At 41.3% G+C, this 27,524-nt stretch overlaps 1 protein-coding gene across 6 annotated transcripts in view; it reads right to left on the bottom strand.

The window, feature by feature from the left end:
• The window catches only part of CACNA2D1 (calcium voltage-gated channel auxiliary subunit alpha2delta 1), a 419,757-nt gene that overhangs the window by 158,561 nt on the left and 233,672 nt on the right, over positions 1-27,524 (bottom strand). For all 6 annotated transcript variants that reach the window (XR_013231087.1, XM_077338003.1, XM_077338001.1 and 3 more), the window contains one exon: positions 7,519-7,648. Coding sequence is in view for 5 of the 6 variants with exons in the window: in XM_077338003.1 (XP_077194118.1) it covers positions 7,519-7,648 (130 nt within the window). In the remaining variant the exon portion in view is untranslated. The remainder of the gene's footprint in view (positions 1-7,518; positions 7,649-27,524) is intronic.

Raw genomic sequence — 27,524 nt, 5'->3', positions numbered from 1 at the left:
AACACTGGAACTTACATGAAGATTTCTTTTCTCCACTATGGCAAAGTCATCCAAACTGGTTAGTCATGCTTCCTCTTGCTCGATGCAGGGCGATGCAAATTTGTGTAGACTTTATTGGCTCAGTGTGAGTAGGGTGCTTTGGCATCCCGACCCCCAGGTTGAGAACCCCTCCCCCCCCCCCGCAGGCTGCTTCGGGCGGGAACAGCCGCTTTGGACGCTGAAGCGCCCAACCCTAGTTACAGCACTACAGATTTCTTCCACTAGAGCACCAATGGAAAAGGTTATTGATGTTGCTGAAGAATTGGCAGAATGGACAGTAACGTTGACATCTGGGCCCTAGCTGAGCTACCACAATTCCACAGGGCCTGCAAAAAGGAGGTCTTCCACAAAGCTTTTGGTCAACACAAGTAAACAAGCCACCAACCATTAAGCAGAAGCCTCCATTAACTGCACCAACAGAAAACCGGAACCACAGTGCAGAAAAACTTGTTGACAGTTGAGTCTGATTGTTAAATTACACTGTTCGATACAAGTTTCACTGTTAAATACGTTTATATTTGAATTAAGATGTTTATTGTACTGTGTTGTTTTATGAAAGTTACAATGTAAACCGCCCTGAGCCGAAAGGGAGGGTGGTATGTAAATATAATCAATCAATCACTTGGAGTCCCAGGCCTCACACTTCACATGCTTTTGAATTAAATGGCTTAAGTCCTTTTTACCTAAGGGTTGTGAGCTGTGAGACAAGCCAAAAATAATTTAACCTAATATGCGCTGTCCTATTTAAGTAGACGCCCAGAGACCTGAACATGTTTTTGTTTGTGCCTTTTTAGGCTAGATGGTATAGGAAAAAGGGATGGTAGTACCAACTCAGTACTGATTCTAAGTTAACATGATAAGGGGAAGGATCCCTTCTGAGTACAACCAAGATCTTGAGAAATATATACAATTTCTTCCTGGTCAATTCAGAAATCATTTTTGCAAAAGTCATCTTGGCAATAAAAAGGGCATTTTCCAAGAAGGAAACTTTAGATTCTGATAATCCAAAAAGATCAAATGAAGGTTTGCTCAAGACCTGTAACACTTTAGGAACATTCCCAGTAGGCAATCTATACCTAATGGGAGGTGCCAACCGTATGGGGAAAACCTAATGTGCCTATGAGAGGAAAAATCTCTGCAGCCTGTCTTTTAAGATATCCAGTCTTAGAACATGAATCCAATCATCATGCAGAAAGGGAATGATGTTCTTGCAAATAGGTTTCAATGGAAAGAGCTTTTTTGGTACTGGCCTGCTTTTGAATGTCTGCCACATATGATTATAGAGATGGCTGGAAGCAGGTTTTCTGGACTGCATCATGACATCGACTACTTAATTTGGAGGGCCCAAACCTTCTGAATCCACCAGTTCAATCTCCGAGCTGTCAGCTGAAGTCAAATATGATCTGGGAGATGAAATGCTTCTCGTACAAGGAGAACATAAATGCTTGACTATCTCCATTGTGGAGAGCTTTGAGGCCCAAAAAATTCTGCACCAGAAGGTCATGAAAATAACCTCTGCTGCCTCTTTTGTTTGTTTGTTAAAGTCTCAACTGATCAATGTGGTTGGAAGGAAGATGTACGGCAGACCACTGGGTAAACGACAAGTGTGTGAATTCTCAACCTTTGCCCTGGGATCATAGAAACTGGTTAGAAACCTGGCAAGTGGATTGTTGTTCAATGTTGATCCAAGGTCTGAAAAGTGTGATTTTGCTGGAAGGTATTTTTGCTTAGACTCCATTTTCCTGGATCTAAATCCTTCCTGCTCAGCCAGTTGGCTTGGAGGTATGTAAGACTGTACACGTGTTCCATTTCAGACCTTCCAAATTTGTCTCTGCCCAATCAGACCTGCTCTGCATAGCTGTTAGGTTTGAACAGCCCAAACAGCCAGACCACACTGGACAAAAGTCTGATAAATGTTCAGGGAAGGTGCCTTCCCCAAAAATTGGCTCAGAGGCTACAAACTAGGTCAAGGTCATGCTGAATTTGGACTTGTTAACTAGCTTGTGCCCAGCCCTAATCATGGCTACTTTATTGTTCAACAGTCAAGGGGATGCCTCAAATGATTAACTCTTTATTTTTCATTAAGCATTTATGAGAAGGGGGTATGTTACAAAATATACATATAGATTAATTCTGTTCTTTAAAAAGGCGTGACAAGTGCTGAATGCTCACCAGCAACAGTTCTCCCACAGGGTTCTATGACTACACAGCAGCCACTCATGGGAAATTAGGTACTAATTACTCAGGGTGCAGCCATGTTGCAATAAATAGGTAGTCAGACGATTTTCAATGATTTGCACCAACCTCCCAGCTGAACTTAATTAAAAATAAAATTCTTGCATTTCTTTAATTTAGCAGGATCACTACTGAGTTCTGGATAACATCAGCTATCAAAAAAGACCCTCAGGTTTAAACTGCCATAGGCTGCACGTTGCTGGGGAACAGAAGACGCTAAACATGGTGAAATAAATGTGGTGAAAGTGGCACCAAGTTGTAACCAACTTACAACATGCCTGTGTATATTCAAGGCAGAAAATGAACAGAGATTGTTTACCATTGCCTGCCTCTATATAGCAACCTGCCATTCAATCATTAAATATGGATGACCCTGATTAGCTTTTAAGATCTGATGAGAGTTGGCTAGCCTGGGACATCCAGATCAGGGGGGGGGGGCTAATTTTCTCACAAAATTCAGGGAAACTGCTACTGGAAAGCAAACTGCGGTGGAAAATCCAGAATGAAAATGAAAGCCCAGTGCATTTGCACTGGAGGAGAACGGGCACCTGGTACAGGAGCTAGCATCATGGCATGGACAAGAGTGGCAGCCCATGGAGGAGGAAGAGGTGGCCGAGGTATGGCTGGTGGTGGCCCAGCTGAGCTGGGCCCATGGGGAGGTGGAGCTAGAGTAGGATGCGTGGCACAGTGAGCGGGCACACCTGGAGATGCTGGGCGCACAGTTGCAGGAGCTGCGCCACTGCTGCCTGGAGCCCAAGGCCGTTGAGCTGCGGTGCCACCTGGAGCACCCGGCGGAGACTGCACCACACTGGAGGCACTGCAGCCGAGCACAGGCATCTGCAGGAGGAGTGGCCACAGTGGAAGCGCCCCCCCCCCAGCCAAACTGCTCACCCTGCCATGACCCCTGTGAAAATGTTGTTTGACCTCCAAAGGGGTCCCGACCCCCAGTTGAGAACCACTGCTCTATAGGGAATGACTGTAAGAATCTCTCTTTCAGACTAGTGCACTCCATAGAAACAGGGATCAAACATTCCAGCACTGAATGCAAGATCCTGGCCAATGATGCATTGACATGAGAGGAGGCTATGGCTAAATGGACTCATGTAGATCACTGGAAGGAAGTAGAGACAGTACATGGTTGTAACCTGATACCCCCATAGTTTTTCTCCACTTGACTAGTTGGATGCTGAGGGATAACAGCCTCTGTCCCACACCCCAACCAACAGACAACAGACAAGGAACAGATTCAAGGAAAACAATCTAGCCAGGTAAACATTCAACACTTCTTTAGGGCGCTCAGTTCATACTGTGTATATAAACAACATAAAATCATTTTCCGCCAACATATCCCTGTCTTATCTCTGAATCAGCATAAAAGGAAGGACTTTGTCAATAGTTTAAGGCACTATTAATATAAAAGTATTAGTCACAAACAATGCTATCCTGAACAGGGCTACACCCTTCTAAGATGACTGAATTCAAAAAGGGTACCTTTACTTATGCTGCAAGACTCTAAATCAGGGGTCCCCACCAAGACCTTTTATGGTGCTCACCGAGTGTTTTTGGATGGTTGGTGGGGCCAGTTGGGACTTTGTCTAGCAAGGCTTCAGACTGGTCCCAACAGCACAAGGATTTTCACTGGTAAGAAGTGTGTATGGAAGAAAATCATGTTAAAAGACATCTTGTTAAACAGCTTCTACCTGATATATTGAAATATTAGTACTAGAGTTATGCATAACCTTAATTTCTGACATTTTTGGTTGGCTCCACCTCCTGTGGCAGCCATTTTGAGATTGTACCATTATTTTTGTTAGAATTTCAAAGGTGCTTACAGGCTCAAAAAAATTGGAGACCTTTAGATTAAATGGAACAAGCCTTCATGCTCTGGATTCAGTGGAGATAGGCTCCATATAGAAGTTACAACTGATTTAATTTTATTCCTTTAAAACATTTATAAACTGATAATTCTGTTCGAAGAGGCATCAAGTGTCTCACAACAGAAAATTAAAAATATTCCATTATGATAAGAAGTGAAGCAGAAAGCAAGGACAAAAAGGAGATTTATCAATCCTATGCATTACTTTCACATGCCCTTCTAAACAATTCAGACTGAAAATCACTTCGGAAAGTCAAAAATCATTTCCTATATTCTTAGGAAGGTCATACCTTAGTGTATAGGCATTACTGTAGAATCTGGAAACAGAACACTGGCAGTCTTTACATCTCAGTATGAATGGAAGAGAAGGCTTAGATTGCAGTACTGGAGTACCCATCTTAGGAATATTAAGAAGGATGGTCCTTTAAGTATTTAGGACCTATGTTGCAAAGGACATTCAAGTAAAAACCAACCACTTGAATCAAACTTGGAAACAAACAGGTGTTCATTTAAATTATTTCAAGATGAAAATAATGTGTTCAAATGAACTAACTCTAGACAACGGTCAAACTGCTGAGTAAGACCATTTTACCCACTAGGTACAATAAAAGAACAAATCCTACAGTTCCGCTATACATAGATGCGGATAGGGCAGGTCTCTGAAATTAAGGTGATTTGCACTATATGCTAAATCATTCAAAAATGGCATAAGAATGAAGAATATTATTTCCCCATTTTAGAATTTCATGCTGTTCATTTTAATCCTGTAAACTTTATCCTACATCAGTGAGCAGAGGCCGCTGCTTGGACCATGTTTATTTAAAATTCATATCCACTATTACGTGTCTGCATGGAAAAATGATACATGAGTGGGAAAGGAAATGTCAACGGGATTAAGCAGAGAAAACCTCGTGCATAACTTGCAATTTCTCATGCAGGATGTCAAAATGACACAGATTTGGAGGATAATTCTAGGATTTTGACTTTAATAATGCAAAAGTACATTGTAATTGAAGGATTAGAGTGGCAACAGCTCTGTTATTCTAGATATTTCTCATTTCATTTGAACCATTAGGAGAAATTCCATCACTTCTGAAAGGCTAATTTATGCAGTTTTCCCCATGTCATCTGAGAGAGGATTCATTGAAAAACACTTATTTAAAATATAAGTACGTTTATCAGTGACCTATTAGCATTTTTATTCTAATGATGCAAATTGCAGAAATATGGATGGATGGATGGATGGATGGATGGATGGATGGATAGATGGATAGATCGATAGATCGATAGATGGATAGATAGATAGACAGACAGACAGACAGACAGACTTTGGAGCCTGCAGGCAACATTGGAATTTTGCAACAGAACAATGGATGCAAATACAAAATGGCTGCCACAGGAGGTGGAGCCAATTGAACAGCTTCAAGAGACCTCAGGTGACACATAATTTTAAAAGTAACATTTCATCATTTCAGGCAGAAGATTTGCTTAACAGGATGTCTATTAAAATTAACATATTGTTTTAAAATATTTTCTTATATACACACAATTTATCTTCAGACAAATAATGAAGCCACATGTTCTGGCAGTTGCTGCTGAAAGCATTTTTAAAACTTTTACTCAGCCAGTCTGATTCCTTGCTGGAAAAAAGCCCCAATTGGCCCCATCCACTTTCAAAAGATCCTGGGTACCACAATGACCTAATTTTTCAGTTTCAAAATAAGGATTATCTGAATCATGTCTTTGTGCATTGTATATGTTTCTGAGAGGTTTACATGCAAGGAAATTCATGTGAGTGAACATGAAGCAGATAAAGAGCAACACAATCTCACTTTCTTAGTAAAAGGTAAAGGTAAAGGTATCCCCTGTGCAAGCACCGAGTCATGTCTGACCCTTGGGGTGACGCCCTCTAGCGTTTTCATGGCAGACTCAATACGGGGTGGTTTGCCAGTGACTTCCCCAGTCATTACCATTTACCCCCCAGCAAGCTGGGTACTCATTTTACCGACCTTGGAAGGATGGAAGGCTGAGTCAACCTTGAGCCAGCTTCTGGGATCAAACTCCCAGCCTCATGGGCAGACCTTTCAGACTGCATTTCTGCTGCCTTACCACTTAGCGCCACAAGAGGCTTGATCATTTTCTTAGTACATGCATGCTATTTACACTTACAGGTGTGCTTGAATAAGGCTACTATTTATTTAGTTAGATTTTTATCCTGCCGCTCCCGCCAAGCTGGTTTGCAGTGGCTAACAATAAAAATTTAAAACAACCCATAAAACAATCACAATACCCCTAAAAATTACAATTATAATTAAAGTGGAGATAATAAATGTAAAAACCCCTTTCCCAATCACTCATAGCTGTGGTCAGTAGTATGATCAAACAATTCCCTAGATGTAAATTGGGATAGTTGTTATCATCTGAGTCTGGTCTAATACCAAGCCCAGGAAACCAGGGGGTGGGAAGAATACCCCTTAGAACATTCTAAGGGCCATTTGTGAGCTACTGGGCCATGTTGATAACAACTGCTGTGCTACTACTTTAAGACTGAGAAACATTACATTTTTCTATAATAACAATAAACATCAGCTCTGACAACATTTGGCATTGTTACCTAACCTAGAAGCACCACTATGGATTTAAACAGTACGGCATTCCCTTGGAACACTATCTCTGCTTTAGGAACATTTCAAGCTTTCCCCCCATTTCCCTCCCTGCCTGAGGCTGAACCTCACTCAAGGAGAGCTGTCAGAAGCAGTTTAGCATTTTGGATTTACTGCATGGAAAGGCAACAGATGAGAAAATTTAGCATAGTTTCACAACCCATGTCCTGCTCACTGCTTCCCTTCTAAATTATCTTGGCTGACCTATGTATTTTCTCAGTCTCATTCTATAAGAAACTTAAAAGTGTGTTCTTGATTTAAAGTGGTCCAGGATAAACATCAGAATGAGGCACACACAAACTCAAAAATGAGAACATGCACACACAGCAGTGTGGCCTATAATACTCTGCAATTGTTGACATAATTCATAAGGTTGTGTGAAAGTTACAGAAAATACAAGTACTGGTGAGTCTTGCCTATTCACCTACTTTGACGTTACTTGAGCTCTATCTCTTCTAGTCAGCCTACACACAAATATGCAGTTTCTCTACAAGACCTCATCAAAGCATGGAGGTTGCAGACACAGCTCCTGGTTGGCCCATTCAACTGCACAATGATTCAATTGGAACAGTGGTTCAATTGAAACAGTGATTCCGAGATTCATTTGGAACAGCCAATCCTACCTTGCTAAGCCAAACAATTGACAACTATCTCCTTCAAGCACAGGGAAGGTAACAAGATTCTTTGAGTTGATCAATTACTTACAGCCTTCATATATATCTGTTGGTATGTGGACTGCTGCATTCTGATAGGAAGTTTGTCGACCAAAAATAGGATCCTCTTCAAATACTGGTTTGATTCTCTGACTGCTGGTTTCACTCTCATTTCTTCCAGGCTTAAAAATAAAAAAGTAAAAATATTACAACATATGTTTTGGGATGCTTAAACATCTACCACTTGGGCTCACTTCCTGTTAACCATTTGTAAACACACAGCTGTGCATATTTCAAGTTGGGATTTTTTGTTCCATCACCTTACATTAACCTACATTGATCTGGGTAGCCCAGGCAAGACTGGTCCTGTCAGATTTTGGAAGCTAAGCAGGACTGGCCCTTGCTAGTATTTGAATGGGAGACTTCCAAAGAGTTCCTCCAAGGAACACTAGGGGGTCATGACACAAAGACAGGCAACCACCTCTGAACATTCCTTGTCAGGATTTCCAGGCTCCATTACACATACCAAATGATAAATGATGAATACATGCATAAACCTTAATTTGCCATATCATTGCCCACACAGGCGATTTGTGAAGTCCTTCATAGCTGGCCTTGGTTTTTGCCATTCTGAATTATTTTGTGTCATCTGTAAGCTTGGCCATTACACTGAGTACCCCAATTCCAGATTATTTAAGGACAAACTGAGTAGCTGCAGCCCCAGTAGGGTTCCTTGAAGGACTTGCTGTTTACTTCTCTCTGTGGAGAGAACCATCCACTTATTTCTGTTTTCTCCTACCTGTCAATTAGACAATTTTAATTCAAACGAGGATCTGTCCTCTTATTTCATTACTACTAAAATACTCAGAATCCTTGGTGAGGTACTTTCTCAAAAGCTTTTTAAAGTCAAAGTATATAATGCCCACCAAATGACCATTGTCATTCTTGTTCATTTTCTCAGAGAACACTTTGTGGCCTGGATATATGTCCTTTACTTTCCAAAGCGAACACAAATGCAAAGGATTTATTTAACTTCTCTGCCATCCCCATATCTTCCTTTAGCATTCTTTTCATTCCTTGGTCCCATTCGGCCTATTCTCCAACAACTGTGCTGGTTACCAGTCAAATTTCAGATCAGAAGGTTCTGGCACTCACCTTTAAGGCTATAGGAAGTCTTGGCCCAGTGTACCTGAGGGAGCGCTCTCTGCCTACACCCCTCAAAGAGCTTTATGCTCCACTGCCTCCAACTGGGTGGTGATCCCTGGCCCCAAGGAAGCTCACTTGACCCTAGCATGGAGTGAGTTACAGTAATCTAGCCTGGAGGTGACCATTGCATGGACCACTGTAGCTAGGCTGGCTGCCCAAAGGTCATGCCTGGCAAAAATGGTAAAATGCCCGGCATACAACATTTGTGACCTGGGCCACCATGGGTAAGAAAGCATCCAGGGACAGGGTCCTGCCAATATTGCACAGGGAGGACATCAGCCAAGAACTGAAATGTTTAGTTACATGTATATTTTGCCTGGGCATCAGTGATCCTAAGGTGTTTTTTTATGCTGGGGGAGGGGGAGACCAAAGGTAGGACTGAGATTATACACAGTAGAGAAGAAAAACTTTTTTTTTGGGTACCCCACTTTTTGCTACCCTAAGGAGTCTCAATGCAGTTTACAATGACCTACCCTTCCTCTCCCCACAACAGACACCCTGAGAGGCTGAGAGTGCTCCAGGAGAACTCTGACTGGCCCAAGTTCGCCCAACATAAGGAGAAGTGGGAAATCAAACCCAGTTCTTCAGATTAGAGGCCATCGCTCTTAACCACTACCCCAAGCTAGCTCTTAAAACCAAAAAAGCATACCGTATTATATTTACATTCGAAGCTGAAATCTCACTACTCTGTCATATATGCAGTAACTTGACCCAATTACTGTTGTACTGTAACTCTGATTTGCGTAAGTATATACTGCACAAAATTCAATGTGTAGCCACCAGCTGTCTAAAATAATGAGCTACTTTAATTCTGCAAATGAGGCACCAACAATGAGTTGTTGAAGTGAAATAATTTGTCACACATGCAAGGCCTTTGATAAATATTCGAGCACAACCATTTCTTTCCTTAAATAAATGCCAGTGGCAGTACCACATATGTTGCCACAGAACTCTGCAAATATTGAATACTACCAACTGAGATAGCCCTAAGCAAAACATCCAAAAGGGAAGGCATCAAATCAGCATAATTCTCTTTGGTTCTTTCCCTACTCCTCTTTAAATAACTGGTTTAGAAAAAAAGGAGGGCAGGGAGTGATAATTATCCTGCTCTGATACACCTATCCAACCTTTTTCATGTAAGTATAAAATAAAATCCCTTTCTGTTCCACTGTTTCAGAATTTTAAAATGTTAAAGGGGGGGAAACAACCCTATCACTTCTTATTATATATTCCACATTTAATTGTAAGGGTTTTTTCATACTGGATTAAAAACTCAGTTACATTACTTGATGTTTTTTTCCCTCATAGTCACACAACTTCAAAGCATTCCACTGTTTTGTTCCTTCTCCGTTCCCCCCCCCCCCCCGACTTCTAAAAGCAAAAGAAGGTTCCTCCCACACTTTTTGGGTGAGAAAGCAAAATGTATTTGCAAAGAAAGCCTAAGCTGAGAATCTGAACAAAGTTTTTTCATTTCATTTTTGAGGCAATCTTCCTACTGAAGTCTTCCCAGGGAGGGGGGGGGGGAGATGGAGAAAGTTTTTATATTCTGCTTTTCACTACCTGAAGGAGTTTCCAGGCAGCTTACAATCACATTATTTATTTTATTTATTTTATTTATTATATTTATATACCGCTCTCCCTGTGAGGTAGGGTCAAGCTGAGAGAGCTCTAACATAAGTGCTCTGTGAGAACAGATCTATCAGGACTGTGATCAGGCCAAGGTTACCCAGCTTGGGCGTGCTTTTAAAAAGTTTTGTTTGCATGCTAACATTTCAACATTTCAGCACTGGAGAGCGCCTTTACTGGCAAAAGTTCTGCCCCCCTAGGCAGGCCCAAGTAGTGACCTATGTTCATGCCTTCTTATATTCCCTTTCTTGTTTTGATCGCTTCCTGGCTGCTCCTTGGCAGGACTGGTCCAGCACAGCTAGATGGCTGCTTTCACCATGGTGGATCCATTAACAGCAAGAAGCCCTAGTTCTGATATTCTCATCCTCTGAATTCTCCAGATTTTGGAATGCCAATCTACTTGGAAACATTTCCAGTATAGAACCAATACAGTAGGAACCCTTGATACAATTCTGCATTGCCTGCTTATGTACAAAATGCTGCATGCACAGTTAGAACAGCAGTTTTTGTCTTTATATTATCAATATTTCCTTGTGTCCATCAATAATACACAAAAGCAGTCTTGACATATATGAAAATGAAAATTATGTATGAAAATTATTCTCATGTATGAAAAATATTCTCATGGAGTGTTTTACCAGAGTACATGTGTACTGATGGAAAAAATAGAAAAAGTAACCAGGAAAGTACCTAAGTTCAAATCAAAGTAGTTTTGTGTGATCCTTAGCAATATATGGGAAACATGAGCTCATCAGAAAAAAGAAAAAAACACCTACACAAATACATTCAATCATAGCCACATTTTTGTAGTATTTTATCTACACACATAAATACACACATACACACATACACACACACATACATACATACATACATACATACATACATACATACATACATACATACATACATACATACATACATACATACATACTGATAATGAAGGAAAGATAAAGAAGGGGGGGAAGAGATGAAGGGATTGCAAAATATACATATTCCTGTTCCAGAATTATATTCAAAGGTTCTCCAGATCAAAATGAACAGAATGCAGAGCAAACCAGCGAAAAAGAAACAGACAAAAATAGGAGAAACCCACTCATCCGTAGCCTTTTCAATATGCCATTTATCTTCACCCTTTTCTTTGATTTGCTCTGTTTACTTGGACCCTCTTCTGTTTTTGTAGACAGCCTTCCCCCTACTCTTCTGCCTTTTGATTTCATGCAAGAACTAGCCTGCCATTTTAATGTACCCTACTATACATGATTTCGCCTGGTTTACTGTATTGTTAGGTTATTGTATCCATCATAAAAAAAATCTAGATTTCCCAAGAATCTAGGATTTTCCAACACAGTGCCCAAGGACACCTTTCCTGAGGTCCCTAGTTGTTTTTAAAAAGTGGGCCGGGCCAGGTGAGGCTTTTGCCCAGCAGGGTTTCTGAATGAGTATTAAAACATTCCAAGAGATCCTGTTAAACAGAACTTCTGGTAGAAATAACCAATTTACTATTAGAGGTGTGTATGACCTCACTCTGTGAGATTTTGTGATTGTCTCCACCTCTTGTAGCTACCAGAGAAGGGCAACAAAGAGGGTGAGGGGTTTGGGGACCAAGATGTATGAAGAAAGGTTTGGGGAGCTTGGTCTGTTTAGCCTGGAGAGGAGACAACTGAGAGGGGATCTGATAACCATTTAAAAGGATGCCATATAGAGGGTGGAAAACAGTTGTTCTCTCTTGCCCCAGAGGGATAGACCAGAACCAATGGGATGAAATTAATTCCAAAATATTTCCATCTAAACATCCAGAAGAAGTGTCTGACAGACCAGTTTCTCAGTGGAACAGGCTTCCTCGGGAGGTGGTTGTATGTGAGACAGGCATACAATTACACTTAATCATACAACTAAAGACTGTACCTTTGTAAAGTATGCATAGTTGCGAAAAATGTTATGTTGAATCTCTAGACCTGTTCTGGATCTCAGACACTAATAACCACTTGGCCAGTGGCCAGACATATTTTTCCTGCTTGGACAGCACCAGACTGGACAGATTCTGCTGTGTACCACACACGCAGACTTATTTAGCATGATTCCACACAATTAAGCATGAAAGTTTTGCAGTAGCATGTAAAGTAGGATCATGTCCCTGTGGCAAATATTTCAGACAGCTGATATCGCCTCTATTTTTTTGTCTGAGGGATAATGTAACTAAACTCACTTGCACTGAGGAAGGGTGCCTGCTTTCGAAAGCTCATGCCTTGCATAAATCTTTGTTGGTCTTAAAGGTGCTACTGGACTAAATTTTTGCTTTGCTACCTCAGACCAGCATGGCTACCCACCTGAATCACTTGCAAAGATTCTGGACTTTGGCACTGCTCCGAAACAGTGAAAAACAGGAAGAATGTTTTTATTGTCTAACAATCCTAATATTTTTTTTACCTTTGAATGACTACATGCCTGCTTAAAATACATTGCTAGGACCAACAGTGACCATGTTCTCTAGATAGAGGAAAACCCTTGCATACAAAGGCATAACTTTTCTCTCATTCAGTTTCTCAAAATAATCAAGTTTTATTTTTCAAAGATGTGAGCAACTGTACCAGTAAAACGATGTTGATATAAAAAAGCAGCCATAAGAAGAACTGTTGTCTAGTCCAGTTGCCTTTCACCTATTAAACAAACTTGGCTCTTAAATCTTTCAAATAATAGCTTAAAAACCACTAAGATTATACAGTCAAATATTTCTCAAGCACAGAAAACATTATTTAAATAACCCGAGGGGGGGGGGGAGGAACCTCCTGGAGAGACTTATCTAATACACCAATCACACAATGACATTATAATGACATAATTTTTATCAGTTAACTAAACTGTATGTTACATTTTTATATCTTTTCCAACTTTTTCATTGACAAAAAGCATCATGATGTTCATATATTGTAAGGGAAAGTAATCCAATGCAGCTGCGGATACAATTAAAACCTAACTCCAACCAATTTCTCTCCCGAGGCAAAAGCTGAAATGCAATCAATAATGGCACGGGGAAATCCCACAGGAGACATGGCCTGAAGATTAATTTTCCATCTATTCAAACCCAGCCCTTACTTATTGAATCACACCGTTACCTACCACCGTCAGCAAATCTCTCTCTTACTCCCATGAAATAAATCTCCAAACCAATTTATTCCTGCCTTGGTTAGCAGCTGCCATCCATTTCCTCTTTCATGTCAAAGAAAGATGGTCCTTAATTCATTTAAGTCTTCTGAATAGCTTGCATTTGAGTACATTTTCCAAATCAGTAAATTAAGCTTGCACTAAGGAAACCAGTCTCCAGATGGGACCTTGGGATCCCCTGGTTTTACAGCTCATCTCTAGGTGACCGAGATTATTTTGTCTTAGGTTAATGGCTGCTTTGGAGGGTGGGCTCCATTGCATTAGAATCATAGAATCATAGAGTTGGAAGGGGCCATACAGGCCATCTAGTCCAACCCCCTGCTCAATGCAGGATCAGCCCTAACCATCCTAAAGCATTATACTCCATTGAATTCCCTCCCCTCCCCACCCCAATCCCATCCACTCCTGAATCCACCCCCAAAGTCTCCAGGTATTTCCCAACCCACAGCTGGCAATCCTAGCTTGCAGTCTTGAAGTCTTACTTGACCTGGATGGCCAGCCTAATCTCATGAGATCTTGGAAGCTAAGCAGAGCCAGTGGTCAGTGGGTATGGGACTACCAAAGAAAACAGGGGCTGCTATGCAGAGGGAGGCAATGACAAGCCACCTCTGCTCATCTCTTGTCTTGAAAACCTCATGAGGTGGATCTTCGTGGGGCTACAGTTGTTTGTTTACCTCAAAAATATTTGACAAATGCTTTTTGCTAAAGTATTTCCACTGCTCCAAACACAAGGGCAGTAAGGGACATGAACTGCATTCACTTTCTATAATTATACATAGTGCTTCTGATTCACTCTATTCTAACAGCATGAAATCAAAATAATTCAACAAATTATTCAGTCCCTTGATTTTTGATGGAAATTTTTGACAGATCAGAATCCAAAAGTTTTTGGCAATGGGTTAACACCACCTTATGCACCTTCCATCATTATTCTGCTACCTCCAACACTTTATACAGGTGTGCTGCATACATGTGGCTGTAAAGTAGCACTAAAATTGCTTTCTTTTAACATTTAAGAGTGTGCAAGTGAAACTGAGGACAGTGGACAAACATGTTTCACAAGAAGCTTATCTCATTTGTCCATATTTCTTTCTAATGGTTACATGGTCAGGGGCTGAACTAATACTGAAAATGCCTTCTATAGAGCTCGGATTAGAAAGCTCATAGCCCGCAAGAATGGCTTTCAGATACCTAACACTGCTGGTGTTTTGCTTTCGCCCTAACTGTGCGCTTCCTTACTAATTATTATTGCTCAGTGGTTATGTGCTGTAAATTTTTTTTTTGCAGGACATGATCATGCTAAACCACAAAATCCCATCATTCCAAGAAACTGGCAGTTGACAGAAGGCAGTGAACTGTTACCCTCTGATATTTATGCAGAAAGCGAAGGTGATAAAAGCAGGTGAGATCGAGCTACTAATTAATTCCTGAAAGGCGCCCCCGTTGCGCTCTGAGTAAATATATAAAGCATGGGTGCCATTACAACTCTAGTAGACAGCACGGAAAAACTGCAAAGGAAAACGAAAATCTAAAATTGAAGGTAAGCCTAACAAGATGCTAAGGCACATGCCTGAAGCCAGGTAGAAAGGGGACTTTTCAGATCTTTAGGGGATCAGATCTTTAGGGAATATTACACGAGTTGTTATTTAAAAAGTTTAAACAAGTTAAAAAAAATAGTTATCCCGGACAGACACACCTCAAGTTCTAGTTTGAAACTTTTAAAAAATTGTCTAGTGAGAACCACAACTACTTAAGGAAAACTAACAATCTTTTTGTACAAGGAAATGTATTCAATAGTATGGCGGCCCGTAAAATCATAGGCTTAGCACCAATGGCAGGATTAGACACTCAGTAACAGAGCGGATACAAGGCAAGCCATTTGCTAAGAGATGATTTGAAAGTGCAAGAGTAGAGCTGACCTTTCACAGCTTCACGGGGCAAAAATTATTTCCACATTTAAACCATGGAATACTTAATATTCATTACAACCCGGGGAAGACATGATATGGATACAGAATTACTGTCTGAGTGGCCTTGAATAATAATAATAATAATAAATAATGCATAATCAAGCTTTGCCTCTTGGCTGAAGATATTATTGACAGCTTGTCTGCAGATTTATTTATGGCAGTACAGGGTATAATGAGATATAGCAATAATGTAGGACAAGTTTAGAATCAAAGAACAAGCTCTTTCAGAAACAGAATGAATGTTAGGACTTTAAAAAGTAAATTAAATGTCAGGAAATGGATACACAAGAGAATGCATTAGGCCCAAGTTCTTATATTCAGCACCTTCACTTGGTCAAGTTAACTGAACAATCAATGTATAATCTCTCCCCTAATAATTCCTGGTTTGTGGACACTATGACAGATTCCTTAAAACTGGTTCCATTGGCCCTTTGAGGAGGAGGGTGTTCCACCAATAGGAGAAAGGCAGTCCTCAGACTGACTTTGTCCTATTGACGAACACCTTCAGGCTCAAGCATCTGTCTGTCCTCCATGGCCAGAAAGCCAACAAGGGCTGTAGTGCATCGCCACGGAGCTGTGCTGCCATAGATAAGGGGGGAAGACCAGCCCCCAATCTATCCTGCACTGGGCCTTTCCTACAGGCCTGGTCATAGAGGTGAAGTACGGTGGGGGCTGGGTTGTTTAGTATTATCCACTACCACCTCCTTATGGCTGCAGCTCAGACCTCTGCCTGTCCTCCATGACCAGAAAGTTGATAGGAGTAGAGGCACTTTGCCACTGAGCCATGCTGCCACTGATTAGGGGGGAGAAGGCTGTATTAGGGGGGAGAAAGCTGTCCAGCCCTGGAAGCTTGTAGCTCAACCCATCCAACACCAGGCGTCCCCTTCAGGCTTAGTTGTAGGAATGGGATGGGTGTAGGTGTTTCATGTCCTCCACCTCCTCATCCTTCTGGCTGTCCTCTATGGCCAGAAAGCTTCAGGGGGAAGGATTGCCAGCTCTGGACTGGAAAATACCTGAAGATTGTGGCCATGGAGCTGGGAGTGAGCAGGATTTGGTGTGCAGGGGACCTCAGTGGAGTATAATGGTATGCCATCCCCCTTCCAAAGCATCCAATTGCACATTTGGAAGATCTCCAGATCCCACCTGGAGGCTGGTGTCTGCAGGTGCTGCTATGGAGCCCCCCCCCCAAAAAAAAAGCTTCCAGTTTCTCCAGGGAAACTGATCTCTGTGACCTGGAGATCAGTTGTAATTCTGGAAGATATCCAGGTCCCGCCTAGAGGATAACATCTCCATATCTAATGCTATAGAGTCCTCTTTCCAAAGCAGTCATTTTCTCCAAGGGGACATCACTTTAATATGGGGATGACCTGTAATTCCAGGGGATCCCCTGGTCCTACCTGGGGTCTGGCATCCCTACAGCACTGCCCATCCAAACTAACATACATGTTTGTACATATGTTTGCAAGGTGGGATCATGGGTTAAGATTCCATTCAAAGCCACGGAACAAGAATAACCACTTGCATTCTTGTTGGATATTGTAACTTGGCATGCAAGAGGATCTGGGAGTGAAAGAGTTATGAAAATGATCTCACTTGGGTATGCTTGGCTGTTGGTTCCAGCCTCTCATTGTTAAATATTGAGCCACTTTGATAATTGATTGGCTTCTGTTTCATCTATTATCAGACCTCTCTTCTTCTCTATCTTACACAGGATCATGGAAATGACCCTTTTTGAATGAACATGTTTACAATAAGTTAAATGTACCTACATGAATATGTCATGTATTATGTGCTTCTTTTTCCTAACAATTTCTTTCTCTTATTACCATTGTTTTCAGATCATCTTTGTTATTTGTTCGAACAGCATTTTAACCAGGAGACCTGGAAGCCTGAGGATATTGTATTAAGCTTCTGGGCTTCCAGGTCAAATGATTTTTTAAAAACCTTTAATCCATGGTCTAATTTTACATTTAACCCATGGGATCATGAGCTAAGATTTAGTTCAAAGCCACAGAACCAAACAAACCCCAAAACGTTTCTTGTGAAACCACTTTCAAGTATCAGAACAAAACACAATCCCAGTTACATTAAACTCCCAGATAAACAATTACCATGCACTGCTCCTTGCTACTTTTGCTTTAGTTTATATATATATATATATATATATATATATATATATATATATATATATATATATGTATGTATGTATGTATGTATGTATGTATGTATGTATGTATGTATGTATATATGTATATATGTATATATGTATATATGTATATATGTATATATATATTTCTCATAGGAAAGAACTATTGTATTGTATTGAGATGATGAATCACTAGCTTCAGGGCTGAATGTTGATCTTTAGCATCATGGCATAAACACCGCTTTTCTCAGGAATGCTTCTGGGACTGAACAAACACAGACTAGCCTTCAAGGAAGGCTTCTTTGCATAACAATTTAGAAACCCCTTAAATCTTCTTAAGATATAAACACAACAAAGTATTATTCGTAAAGTTAGATCCCCCCCCCACAGTGGAGGGTCAGGTAGGCAGATAGCTCTTGGCAAAGATGCACATTTGTGGGAGGGATGAAAAGAATAAAATGTATACAGATTTTAATACCAGAATAGGAACATTTTGGTTGAGCTTGTCACTGTGCATGACAAAATCAACTAGCCTAAGATTTAAGACCTGCTTCTTGGTACCATGGTATCATTTATAACTTGACAGATAACAGCCCAGTTAGTAACCACTGATTAAAAATCAAGCTTCCCTGAAGCTGGGAATACTGTGTATGTCTCTTGGTGACAACTTTGATACGTGCACAGGATGTTCATTTCTCCATGAAAGATATTACATATACCTGCTGTCCAAATAGCCAATGTCAATCAGACAGTCGGTGCCAGTTCATCTGCTCCTCTTCCAGAATAACAGTATTTACTATTACTAGCATCCAAAATCCCAAAGAGAAAACATTATCTGAGACTCCATAAATGAAAGAGCAAATTTAAGGGGGGAAACTGTTTTGTTAAGAGGCTTGAAACTGCGAAAAAGGAGTGTAGATCTGTACCACAGATGGTACCAGAAGGTTGTATATACATGCATGCCTTTTACAAAATCAAATCAATAATTCAGTACTATAGGCCAGGACAAACCTTTTTCAGATCTGGGGGAACAATCTCAAAAATTAAGAAGGCAGACTCATTTTTCCTGCCTTCAGAGTTCCATATTTTAGTGATCACATTTTATAATAATTATTATTATTATACTATCACAAAAACTAATCCTAGCCTCTTTTCACAGTTATTCATTTTAATTAAGGCTTTGACAAAAATGCTGTCATGCATAAATAAATACAGGGATCATTCTGTTGTCATCACACTTACACACATACAAAAAAAAAACCTTAATCCCTAGCACAGATATTTATTGTAGTAATTATTAATAATAATTAATTAATAAAACATATATCAAGTAGAATCCAGGGTTAACTTACAACTATGTCCAGGAGCTGTTAGATCCTGATGATGCCATTCTCCAGATGTATATCTTCAAGGCTCCAGCCTCCATTACTTAAGGTGTGTTAGTGCAATATGAAAGTTATCTTATGTCTGGGGGCAGGGGCAGAGCTTTCTGAAGCTAGCTGAATCCTTCTCTAATTATGGCCAGCAAGAAGGGAGGGAGAGTCAAAGCTACCAGGAGCATTGCCAACTAAGTTAAGAGAGAAAGAGTTTAAGATGGGCAGTTATGATTGTCTCTAACAGCAGACAATAGCACCTTAAAGCAGGCTTTCTTAACCAGGGTTTCATGAAAACCTGGAGTTTCTTATTAGGGGATATGACAATATATGGTCATGTTGACCCAGCCCCACTCCCAAAATGCCCAATGATGGGTTGGAGGACATGGGAAGGCGAGGGGCCCTGGGTGTGTGTATACAGCTATGCTATATTCTGCATGATTGCACCACATTTGGCTTGTATTTAAATGATACATTTGGCTTGTATTTAAAGCTAACCTTTCCTCATGCATCTTGGTTGCCAAACCCCTCACCATTTTCATTGCCCTGTTTGAATTTGCTCCAGTTTGTATACATCCTATTGTTGTCCCCAAAACTGAACACAGCACTCTAAGTGAGGTCTAACCAGAGCAGAGTAAAGTGATATCATCACCTCACATGATCTGGACACTATACTCCTTTTGATATAGACCAAAATCCAATTTGCCTTTTTCGCCATGAATTCACACAGCTGGCTCACGATCAGTGTATGGTCTACTAAGAATCCTAGATCTTTTTTGCACATACTACTGCCATGAAAGAGCTCCCCCATCCTATAACGATGTATTTGAGTTTTCCTACTTAAATGCAGAACTTTACATTTATCACTATTGAAATGCATTTTATTTATTTTAGCCTAGTTTTCCAGCCTGTCAAGAACATCCTGTATCCTGTGTCTGTGTTCTACTGTGTTTGCTGCCCCTCCCATTTTAGTATCATCTGCAAATTTCATAAGCAACCCCTCTAGTCCTCAAAGTTATTTATAAATATTTTGAACAACACAGGGCCCAGGACAGATTCCTGCAGTACTCCACTTGTCACTCCTCTCCAAGAGGATGACAAACCATTAACAAGCACACTTTGGGCGCAGTCTGTCAACCAGTAAATAAATCCACCTAACTATGATAGCATACTGCATTTTACCAACTTGTCATCAAGAACATCATGTGGGACCTTATCAAGAGCTTTACTCTCTTCAGAATAGAGCTGCTGCCTCATATCTTCTTTTAGGCTTTACCAAAGGCTTACCCATTCCATTTATGGGCCAACACATAGCAACAGATTGAGGTAACCTTAAGCCCACCCAGGAACTTCTGGACATTGTCACTAAGAAAACAAGGATGTGAGGTGCGCAGGGTAGCAGACCCACTTGCTGCTTCTCCGCTTTACCACCTGAGGGCCTCACCATTAGGAGTTATACCCAAGAAGGCCCAGGTGAATTTCAATTAATGTATCACCTGTACTATACAAAAGAAGCTTTAGTTAACAAGGCCATTGCTCCTGAACTTTGCTCCATACAGTATGCTTCTTTGGATCACACAGTTAATATAACATGGTCCTGTGGCCCTGGTACCTTTGGGAGAAAATGTGATATAAAATCTATCATCGGGATGTGCCCGCAGGGGCCGCGCATTCGCGGCCCAGCCCTGATTCCCTCTCCCCGCCCTCCCGCAGTAAGAAGCTCCCCGGGTCACAAGCTTGCGGCCTGGGAAGTTTTTTACTGCGGAGGGGCGGGGAGACAGAGCCGCAGCCACTGTTCCACACCCTTGAGGACAAGTCAGGGGTCACACTGAATAGGATAAGACCAAAGGACCTGTCATTGTAATGGGTCGAGATCTTGGTTCAAGTTCCCATTGTACCATGACCTCTCCCTCTCTCTCCCTCCCTCCCTCCCTCCCTCCCTCCCTCCCTCTCTCTCTCTCTCTCTCTCTCTCTCTCATCTTTACCTTTCTCATAGAATTGATGTAATGATAAAATGAAAGAGGAGACCTTCTTATGCCATGCTGAGCTCCTTGGAGAATAGGCAAGATAAAAATATAATTAATATGTAGACAGGTGGGTAGATAGATAGAAAGAGCTACAGAGGAAAGCCACATCCTCATGCTTTAGATATCAGAGCAGGTAAGAGATGCTTCCAACTTCCTGTTGGGAGGGTAAGTTCTAGCCCAAGATGGGAAGAGATGAACATATGATAAATGTATAAAAGAGAGTGATAAGGTGTAAAGCCAAACAAAACATATATCTGCTCACTGCAAAGGGTAAGGAGTCAGTGCAATTCTAAACAGATACATCCATTTACTTCCTTGGATTTAAAATGGTGAAACTCTGCTTAGGACTGCATCATAAACTTTCAATCACAAAGCTGCTACAGGCTGTCCACTCTCACAAAGCCAGACATATGTTCTACTCTATCTTCCGTCAGACATTAGAAAATGCACCTGAGGAGTAATGGCATGTTTATTTTTATTTATTTGTTTGTATTTATATTGTCTAAACCAGTAGAACCCACCAAGGTTTGGAAAATAAGGTAACCTCATGTTTTGGTGGTGGGGATGGTAAAGTTATGGTTACCAGGGCACATTTAGCAAGCTGTTACAGCTCTGTCAAATTGATTTTCGCTGCTGCAGCCACTCATTCCCACACATGTCTTGTGATGCACTAAAAAAATGCAGCCATCACTCGTACTATTAACAGCCGATTAACATCTGCACACACAGCCCTGTTCTATCAGTCACGGCTGCTATCCAGCATGCCGGCTTTCTGAAGGGAATTCTTTTCCCTAATAAATCACTCGTGCCAATTAGGGACATATTCCTTGCCAGGAGAAGCCACCGATGGATGGTTCCCAATTAAGCCCTAATAAATAGCAGCAAATGGGATGCTGGAAACTACTGCAGTTTTGGTTTGAGGTTAAGCTAAATGTTAAAGAAAAAGAGTAACAGAGATAAAGACAAAACAAGTCTTATATATATTCCCTTCTCCTATTTCACAAGACAGCACCCTCCCCAAAGAAGAATGTTGCAATTTAAAGGTTATGGAAGCATGTGAGGTTCCCCCCACCAAAAAATAAATAAATAGATAGATAGGAACAAAAAAGGCAACAGAGTCATACTATAAATTCAAAAGTATGTTATGGGCTATGACTGCCTGAAGCTATCATTTAACTAGCAGTAGAATGGCTAGAGCCCCTGACAATGCCATCACACTGAGGAGGTAGATGAATAATGCCATCCTTATTGGACAGTTCTCAAATAAATTCCCCTACACAACTATAGTTTTATCATTGCTACCTTGACACATAGAATTCAATTAATAACCCCCATTTAGGTTGAGATAGACAGACAGACAGACAGACAGACTTCTGAGCATAAAGGAATTAGTTTAAAATGGCCACCATGAGATAAAGTATGAAATAATTCAGCTAAGTGCATATAAATGTGCAAACATACTGTTAAAGCTAGTCCTAAGTAGTTATGGTATTGTTACTCACATATGAGGATGGCTGTTAAAACTAATTCCACAAGATTCATGGGCTGTGCATCATGTATAAATCCATGCTACTGGGGCATTATTGAAATCAGACAAATTCAGCAGGTGTGCATTAGAACGGGGACCAGGACCGGGACCGGTCCATGGATCAGTCGGTACCGGGCTGCGGCTCCTCCTCATCCTCCTCCCTGGCTGCTGCCTCGGGGGCTGCCCTGCCACTCTGCCATGGGCTCACCTTTGATGCTCTCCAGCGGACGCCATGGCTGGGGCTCCCCCTTGGCGTGGCACTGCACAGCTGTTGCTGGCAGCGCCCCCCAGCGGGCGGCGGGAAGCCATGGGCGCCAGCAGGAAAGCAAGTAGAGCAGAGGCTCAGGCGGCGACATTCCTTGGCAAAAGACTACCCCCCCCCCCAGGCCTCAGTAAAATTGTCAAGAGTTGACCGGTCCCTGGTGATTAAAAAGTTGGGGACCACTGCATTAGGAGGATTTGTTGTAGGATGAAAATGGGGTCCATGTCCTTCCCTCTCCTACATCCCTTGCTTCAGGTCCTCTCCAACTCAGTATCCCCTTAAAGGCCCTTCTGTGCAAAGATTTTTAAGCAGAAAGGTGAGATTTTAAACGTATCCCCTGTGATTCCCACAGCATTTGCTGGCAGAGGCTCACGGGAATTGTAGTCCATTGACATCTGGAAGGCCGCAGTTTGACTAGCTTAACCAATATCCTGTTTCTTTGCCAATAACCTAGCACAACCATGTCAGGCAGAGCTGAGAGTCATACACAGAGATAAATGGCAAAATGGAATCAAATCTGAAGGAAAAGTTTGTAGAATGAAAAATGAGAAGAAAAAAACAAAGATGCAAATACAGCTGTCAGGATAGAGTAAAATAGCACCCTCAGGAGAGGGATAACTAACAGGAAGTAAAACTAGCCCAGAAAGTGGATGGGGAAAATGAGAAGTGACTGTAAATTGAGACAAACACAAGGCTTAACAGAGAAAGACTGAAAATAGAGCTGGCAGAGATTAGAGATAGAGGAGGGAGAAAAGAGTTATGAAACTGCAGAGAGGAAGAGAAGGCCCAAATTAAAATGTGTGAATGAGGATAAGCAATTTTGGATACTGAAGAATTCTGCATCTCCTCATATCCCCTCCCATCAAAAAAATGTGAACAGCAGCACAGCAGGGCTGGCTTTGACATCTGCCAAAAGAAGTAAATTATGCACACAGCCATATGTCAAACAGAGAAGGATATCACTGGTGCTGAGAACACCAGTCAAGCATATTGTACGGCTGCAATATATGCACCTCAATGTGTTAGACAAACTATGTGTTTCCCACTTCCCAAAGAAGGGAAGTATTTAGCCAAAAAAGAGGATTTCAAGTTGTGTAGAAGCCATGGAAGATGTGCAGAAACCACAGAAGAATACCAGTCCAGGTAGAAGCTTCAATGTGACTCATTATCCTCTTATTTGGGAGGAAGGAAGGCCTCAAAGGATTGATGTATTATTCTAAGGAGCCTCCTATAGTTCATGAACTGAAGTTTGTGATGAGGCTACCATAACAAACTCCCAATTTTTCTAAAGTAGTTCATGGAGGGTCATGGCAGTTCATGGATAGAGCAGAAAGCAGGGAGTTAAAGTCAGTCACGAAACAGCATGGTGGCAGGAGGAGGCACTCCTCACCACTCAGCTGTTTTTCAGGCTATCTTATGCAGTTCCTGTAAAGCAGGCTTTCTCAACCAGGGTTTTGTAAAACCCTGGGGTTTCTTGATGATCCTGAGTTTCCTGAAGGGGTGAGAATTATTTTTATATATATTTTTTAAATGTGTTAAACATTTATCAAGTGATATATGACCATATAGAGTCATGTTTACAGTGTAAAGGGACTGCATAAGACAGCCCAAATTAACTGACTGGCAGTGAGCAGACTGCTCTCCATCTCTCAGCTGTTTAGGGGCTTACTGCATACACCATTTAAAGGGACTGCAGTCTTTTTCAGCCCAGTGTGTGGGTTTGGTTTGGCTACAAACCACGAACTGATATGAACCAATTTTTTCAATTTTGATCTCATCCCTATTCTGGACTTCCATCAGAATGAGTCATGCCAAGAATCTAGTTCGGTTTTAGATATCATAGATTTCAAGCAGCTTGGCTTTTTGAGTCTTGTGAATAAGTCTTTAAAACTGTGCTACAACCATATACATACTATATACTATGAGAATATACTTACCTATTGGGTTTGAGATCTCTGCATTAGTACAATGAACTTTATATTTATAACCTGCCTTTCTCCCCAATGGGGACACAAAGCAGCTTAGATTGTTCCCATTGCTCTGATTTTATGCTCCCAACAACCGTGTGAGGTGGATTAGGCAGACAGTGCATAAGTGCCCCAAGGTCATAAGAGCAAGCTTCCACAGCATAGTGAGCATTCGAATCCAAGATTTGCAGATCCTGATCTGACACTCTAACCACTCTACCACACTGGCTCTCTGAATCAATATATTTTAACAATGGCTGAAGTACCAAATTTTGAGAAATACTAGCTAAAAAAAGAATGATGCTAACTCAGATACCTGGCTCTTTGAGCCCGATTGCGCACATGCAGAAAAGGCTGGGATGACATCAGTATGGACTAATCCCCATGTCCATATGACATCACTGCCTGGCCACCACCCTCCCAGGCTTGGTGCAGATCAAGCCTCAGAAGCCCTGTGCTAAGGGAACACAGATTCTTCCACGTTCCCTTTTGGTGCTGCGCGGGCCAGCAGGGCTTCTCCTGTGGCAGACCCATGTGGAGAAGAGCCAGGCTCCTCCCTGCCCTACAGAGGCCAGCAGGGTCAAAAATGGCCCTGGTTAGCTACACGGGGGGTGGAGTGGACCAGGCCTTTTTTTTTGTATTTTGCTGGAAAGTGCACTCCCACCTTCCTGCAAAATAGAAAAAAAACCCACTGCCCCTCCCCAACAGAACCTTTTCTGCCACACCTCTGTCCCCTGCGGGAACACATTTTGACACTGGAGCAAATCCAGCACTGAAATGTGTCCCCTGTGGGAGCACAGTAAGATGCAGCATGCAGTTCCACAGCCACACATTGGCAGTAGCCCGGAGTGGTGCTGCTGGTGTGGAATCGATCTGACTCATCTAGCATGGGAACATCCATGCAAACTGCCTCCTTCCCACCCACCCCAACATATTTCATTTTAATCTCATAACATGAAGGCAACATGTCTGAAACCAAAGTCTTATAATTTCTGTATTTATTTTAATGTCTTGTTCTCGTCAGAGGAGCAAAAGAGTAAATTAAAAATCCCATGGCATTCTTAATTAATCCTATAGCATTTCTATTTAGACTTTGTGATCCAACCTCTAGCCATCTCTTGTCAGAATGTTCTGCAAAGAGGGGATCATTTGATCCTCATTGTCAAAGTTTTAAGGCATAAAAGTCATGTTACCAGCCCTAATTGCCCAGACTAGCTAGATCTTGTCAGAGCTTGGAAACTCAGCATGTCAGTTCTTAGATGAGAGATTACCAAGGAAGTCTGGGGCTGCTGCAGAGGAAGGCAATGGCAAATCATCTCTGTTCATCTCTTACCTTGAAAACCATGAGTCGGCTGTAGCTGCACATTTTATTTTACCTTTAGTCATATTAGAGCCTCACTTCAAAATGTCCGAAGAACATTAGAGACTCTTAACCATACAATTGCACCTACTTTTATGGTACTAGAACGGAGATTGTGTTTTCTTGGTTCATTACTGCAAATAATTGTTATTGACCAATACTGATTTCTGCCCAGCCAGATTTTAGTAAAAGAGAAGTGCGCAGACTAAGGCATTAGCTGGGTATGATTATCTCTATGTAAGTTAAACATTTCAGTGTCTCTTAACAGAGGCTGAAAATGCAAATATGCATGCAACATATGAAAAGAGCTGGAGAGAACTATTGGATATTATTGAACTTTGCTTTAAAAAAAACTACTGCAGGCGCAATTGGCAATAGCTCTAGGGTTTTAAATATTTCAAGCTCTGAAAAGCAACAGAGAGTTCAAAATAGTAACTTTAATTGGCATGATATTAAAGCTGTGCTCTGACTTATTTATCAACCGTGTTTCCCCTTGCAGAGTGACAGGTGCTATGGAATCAAGCGTTAATGGGGCAGATTTGCATTTTGACCCTTTAGATGTTAACTATTGCAATTCACTACTCTGCCTGTTAGACGTTCAATACTGACTGGGGACAAAAGAGTCTCTCCAGTTTTCAATTTGTCAGGCAAGGAGAACAAATATTCTTTATTCTTTTCATGACAACTTTGCTAATATACATAAAACCATGGTCCATTGTGAGTTACAAGGAAAAATATGGAATCTATAGCTCCATCTATAGCTCATCAAAACTTTTAAGACTCTGAATGCCAGCAAGTCTGCACGTACAAGTAAACACTTTTAACTGTTGTAGGACTTTTAGCGGAACATGTGAATTGCACTGCCTGATCTCAAGGCCCAGCTACACATTACCTGGAACATGAGACAATGGGCAGACATCTGATTTCCAGGGTCTCATTTTGGATGAATAAAATTATTTGCCATGTATTACCAAAAGGGGTGAAGTAGGATAGTTGCAACTACATTAACCAGGTTTCTGGTATAACTGCAAATGCAACCTGATGGTAGGGAAACTGGGATGTTGCCATATTCTGTTCTGATCTGATCTCCCCGATCAGATGTTCTGTCCAAGAGTCACCGACCACTGAGAACTGTTCCTTATGTTCTAATTGTGTAACAGTCTTCCTTCTTCAACTGGCTGAGATGGTTTCAGTGCTGATGAGGGGGATGCCCAAAGCAGCAGTACTAGGGAACTTCATCATTGATACCAAGGATGAGCTTCCCAGAAGGGCTCAGGATTACATGGTCACCTTTTCAACCATCCTTCTTGGACATATGTAGAAGGATAAACTAAATTCGGGGTTCTGCAATGTACATGAAACCAATAGGTTTGAGAGGAGGAGTTTAACTCAGCTATCATCACTGCATCACCTTGTTCTTAAGAACTT

This window comes from Paroedura picta, chromosome 5 (genome assembly GCF_049243985.1).
Source record: "Paroedura picta isolate Pp20150507F chromosome 5, Ppicta_v3.0, whole genome shotgun sequence".
NCBI lineage: Eukaryota > Metazoa > Chordata > Lepidosauria > Squamata > Gekkonidae > Paroedura > Paroedura picta.
Note: the sequence above shows the minus strand (reverse complement) of the source record. Positions and strands in the feature narration are given on the sequence as shown.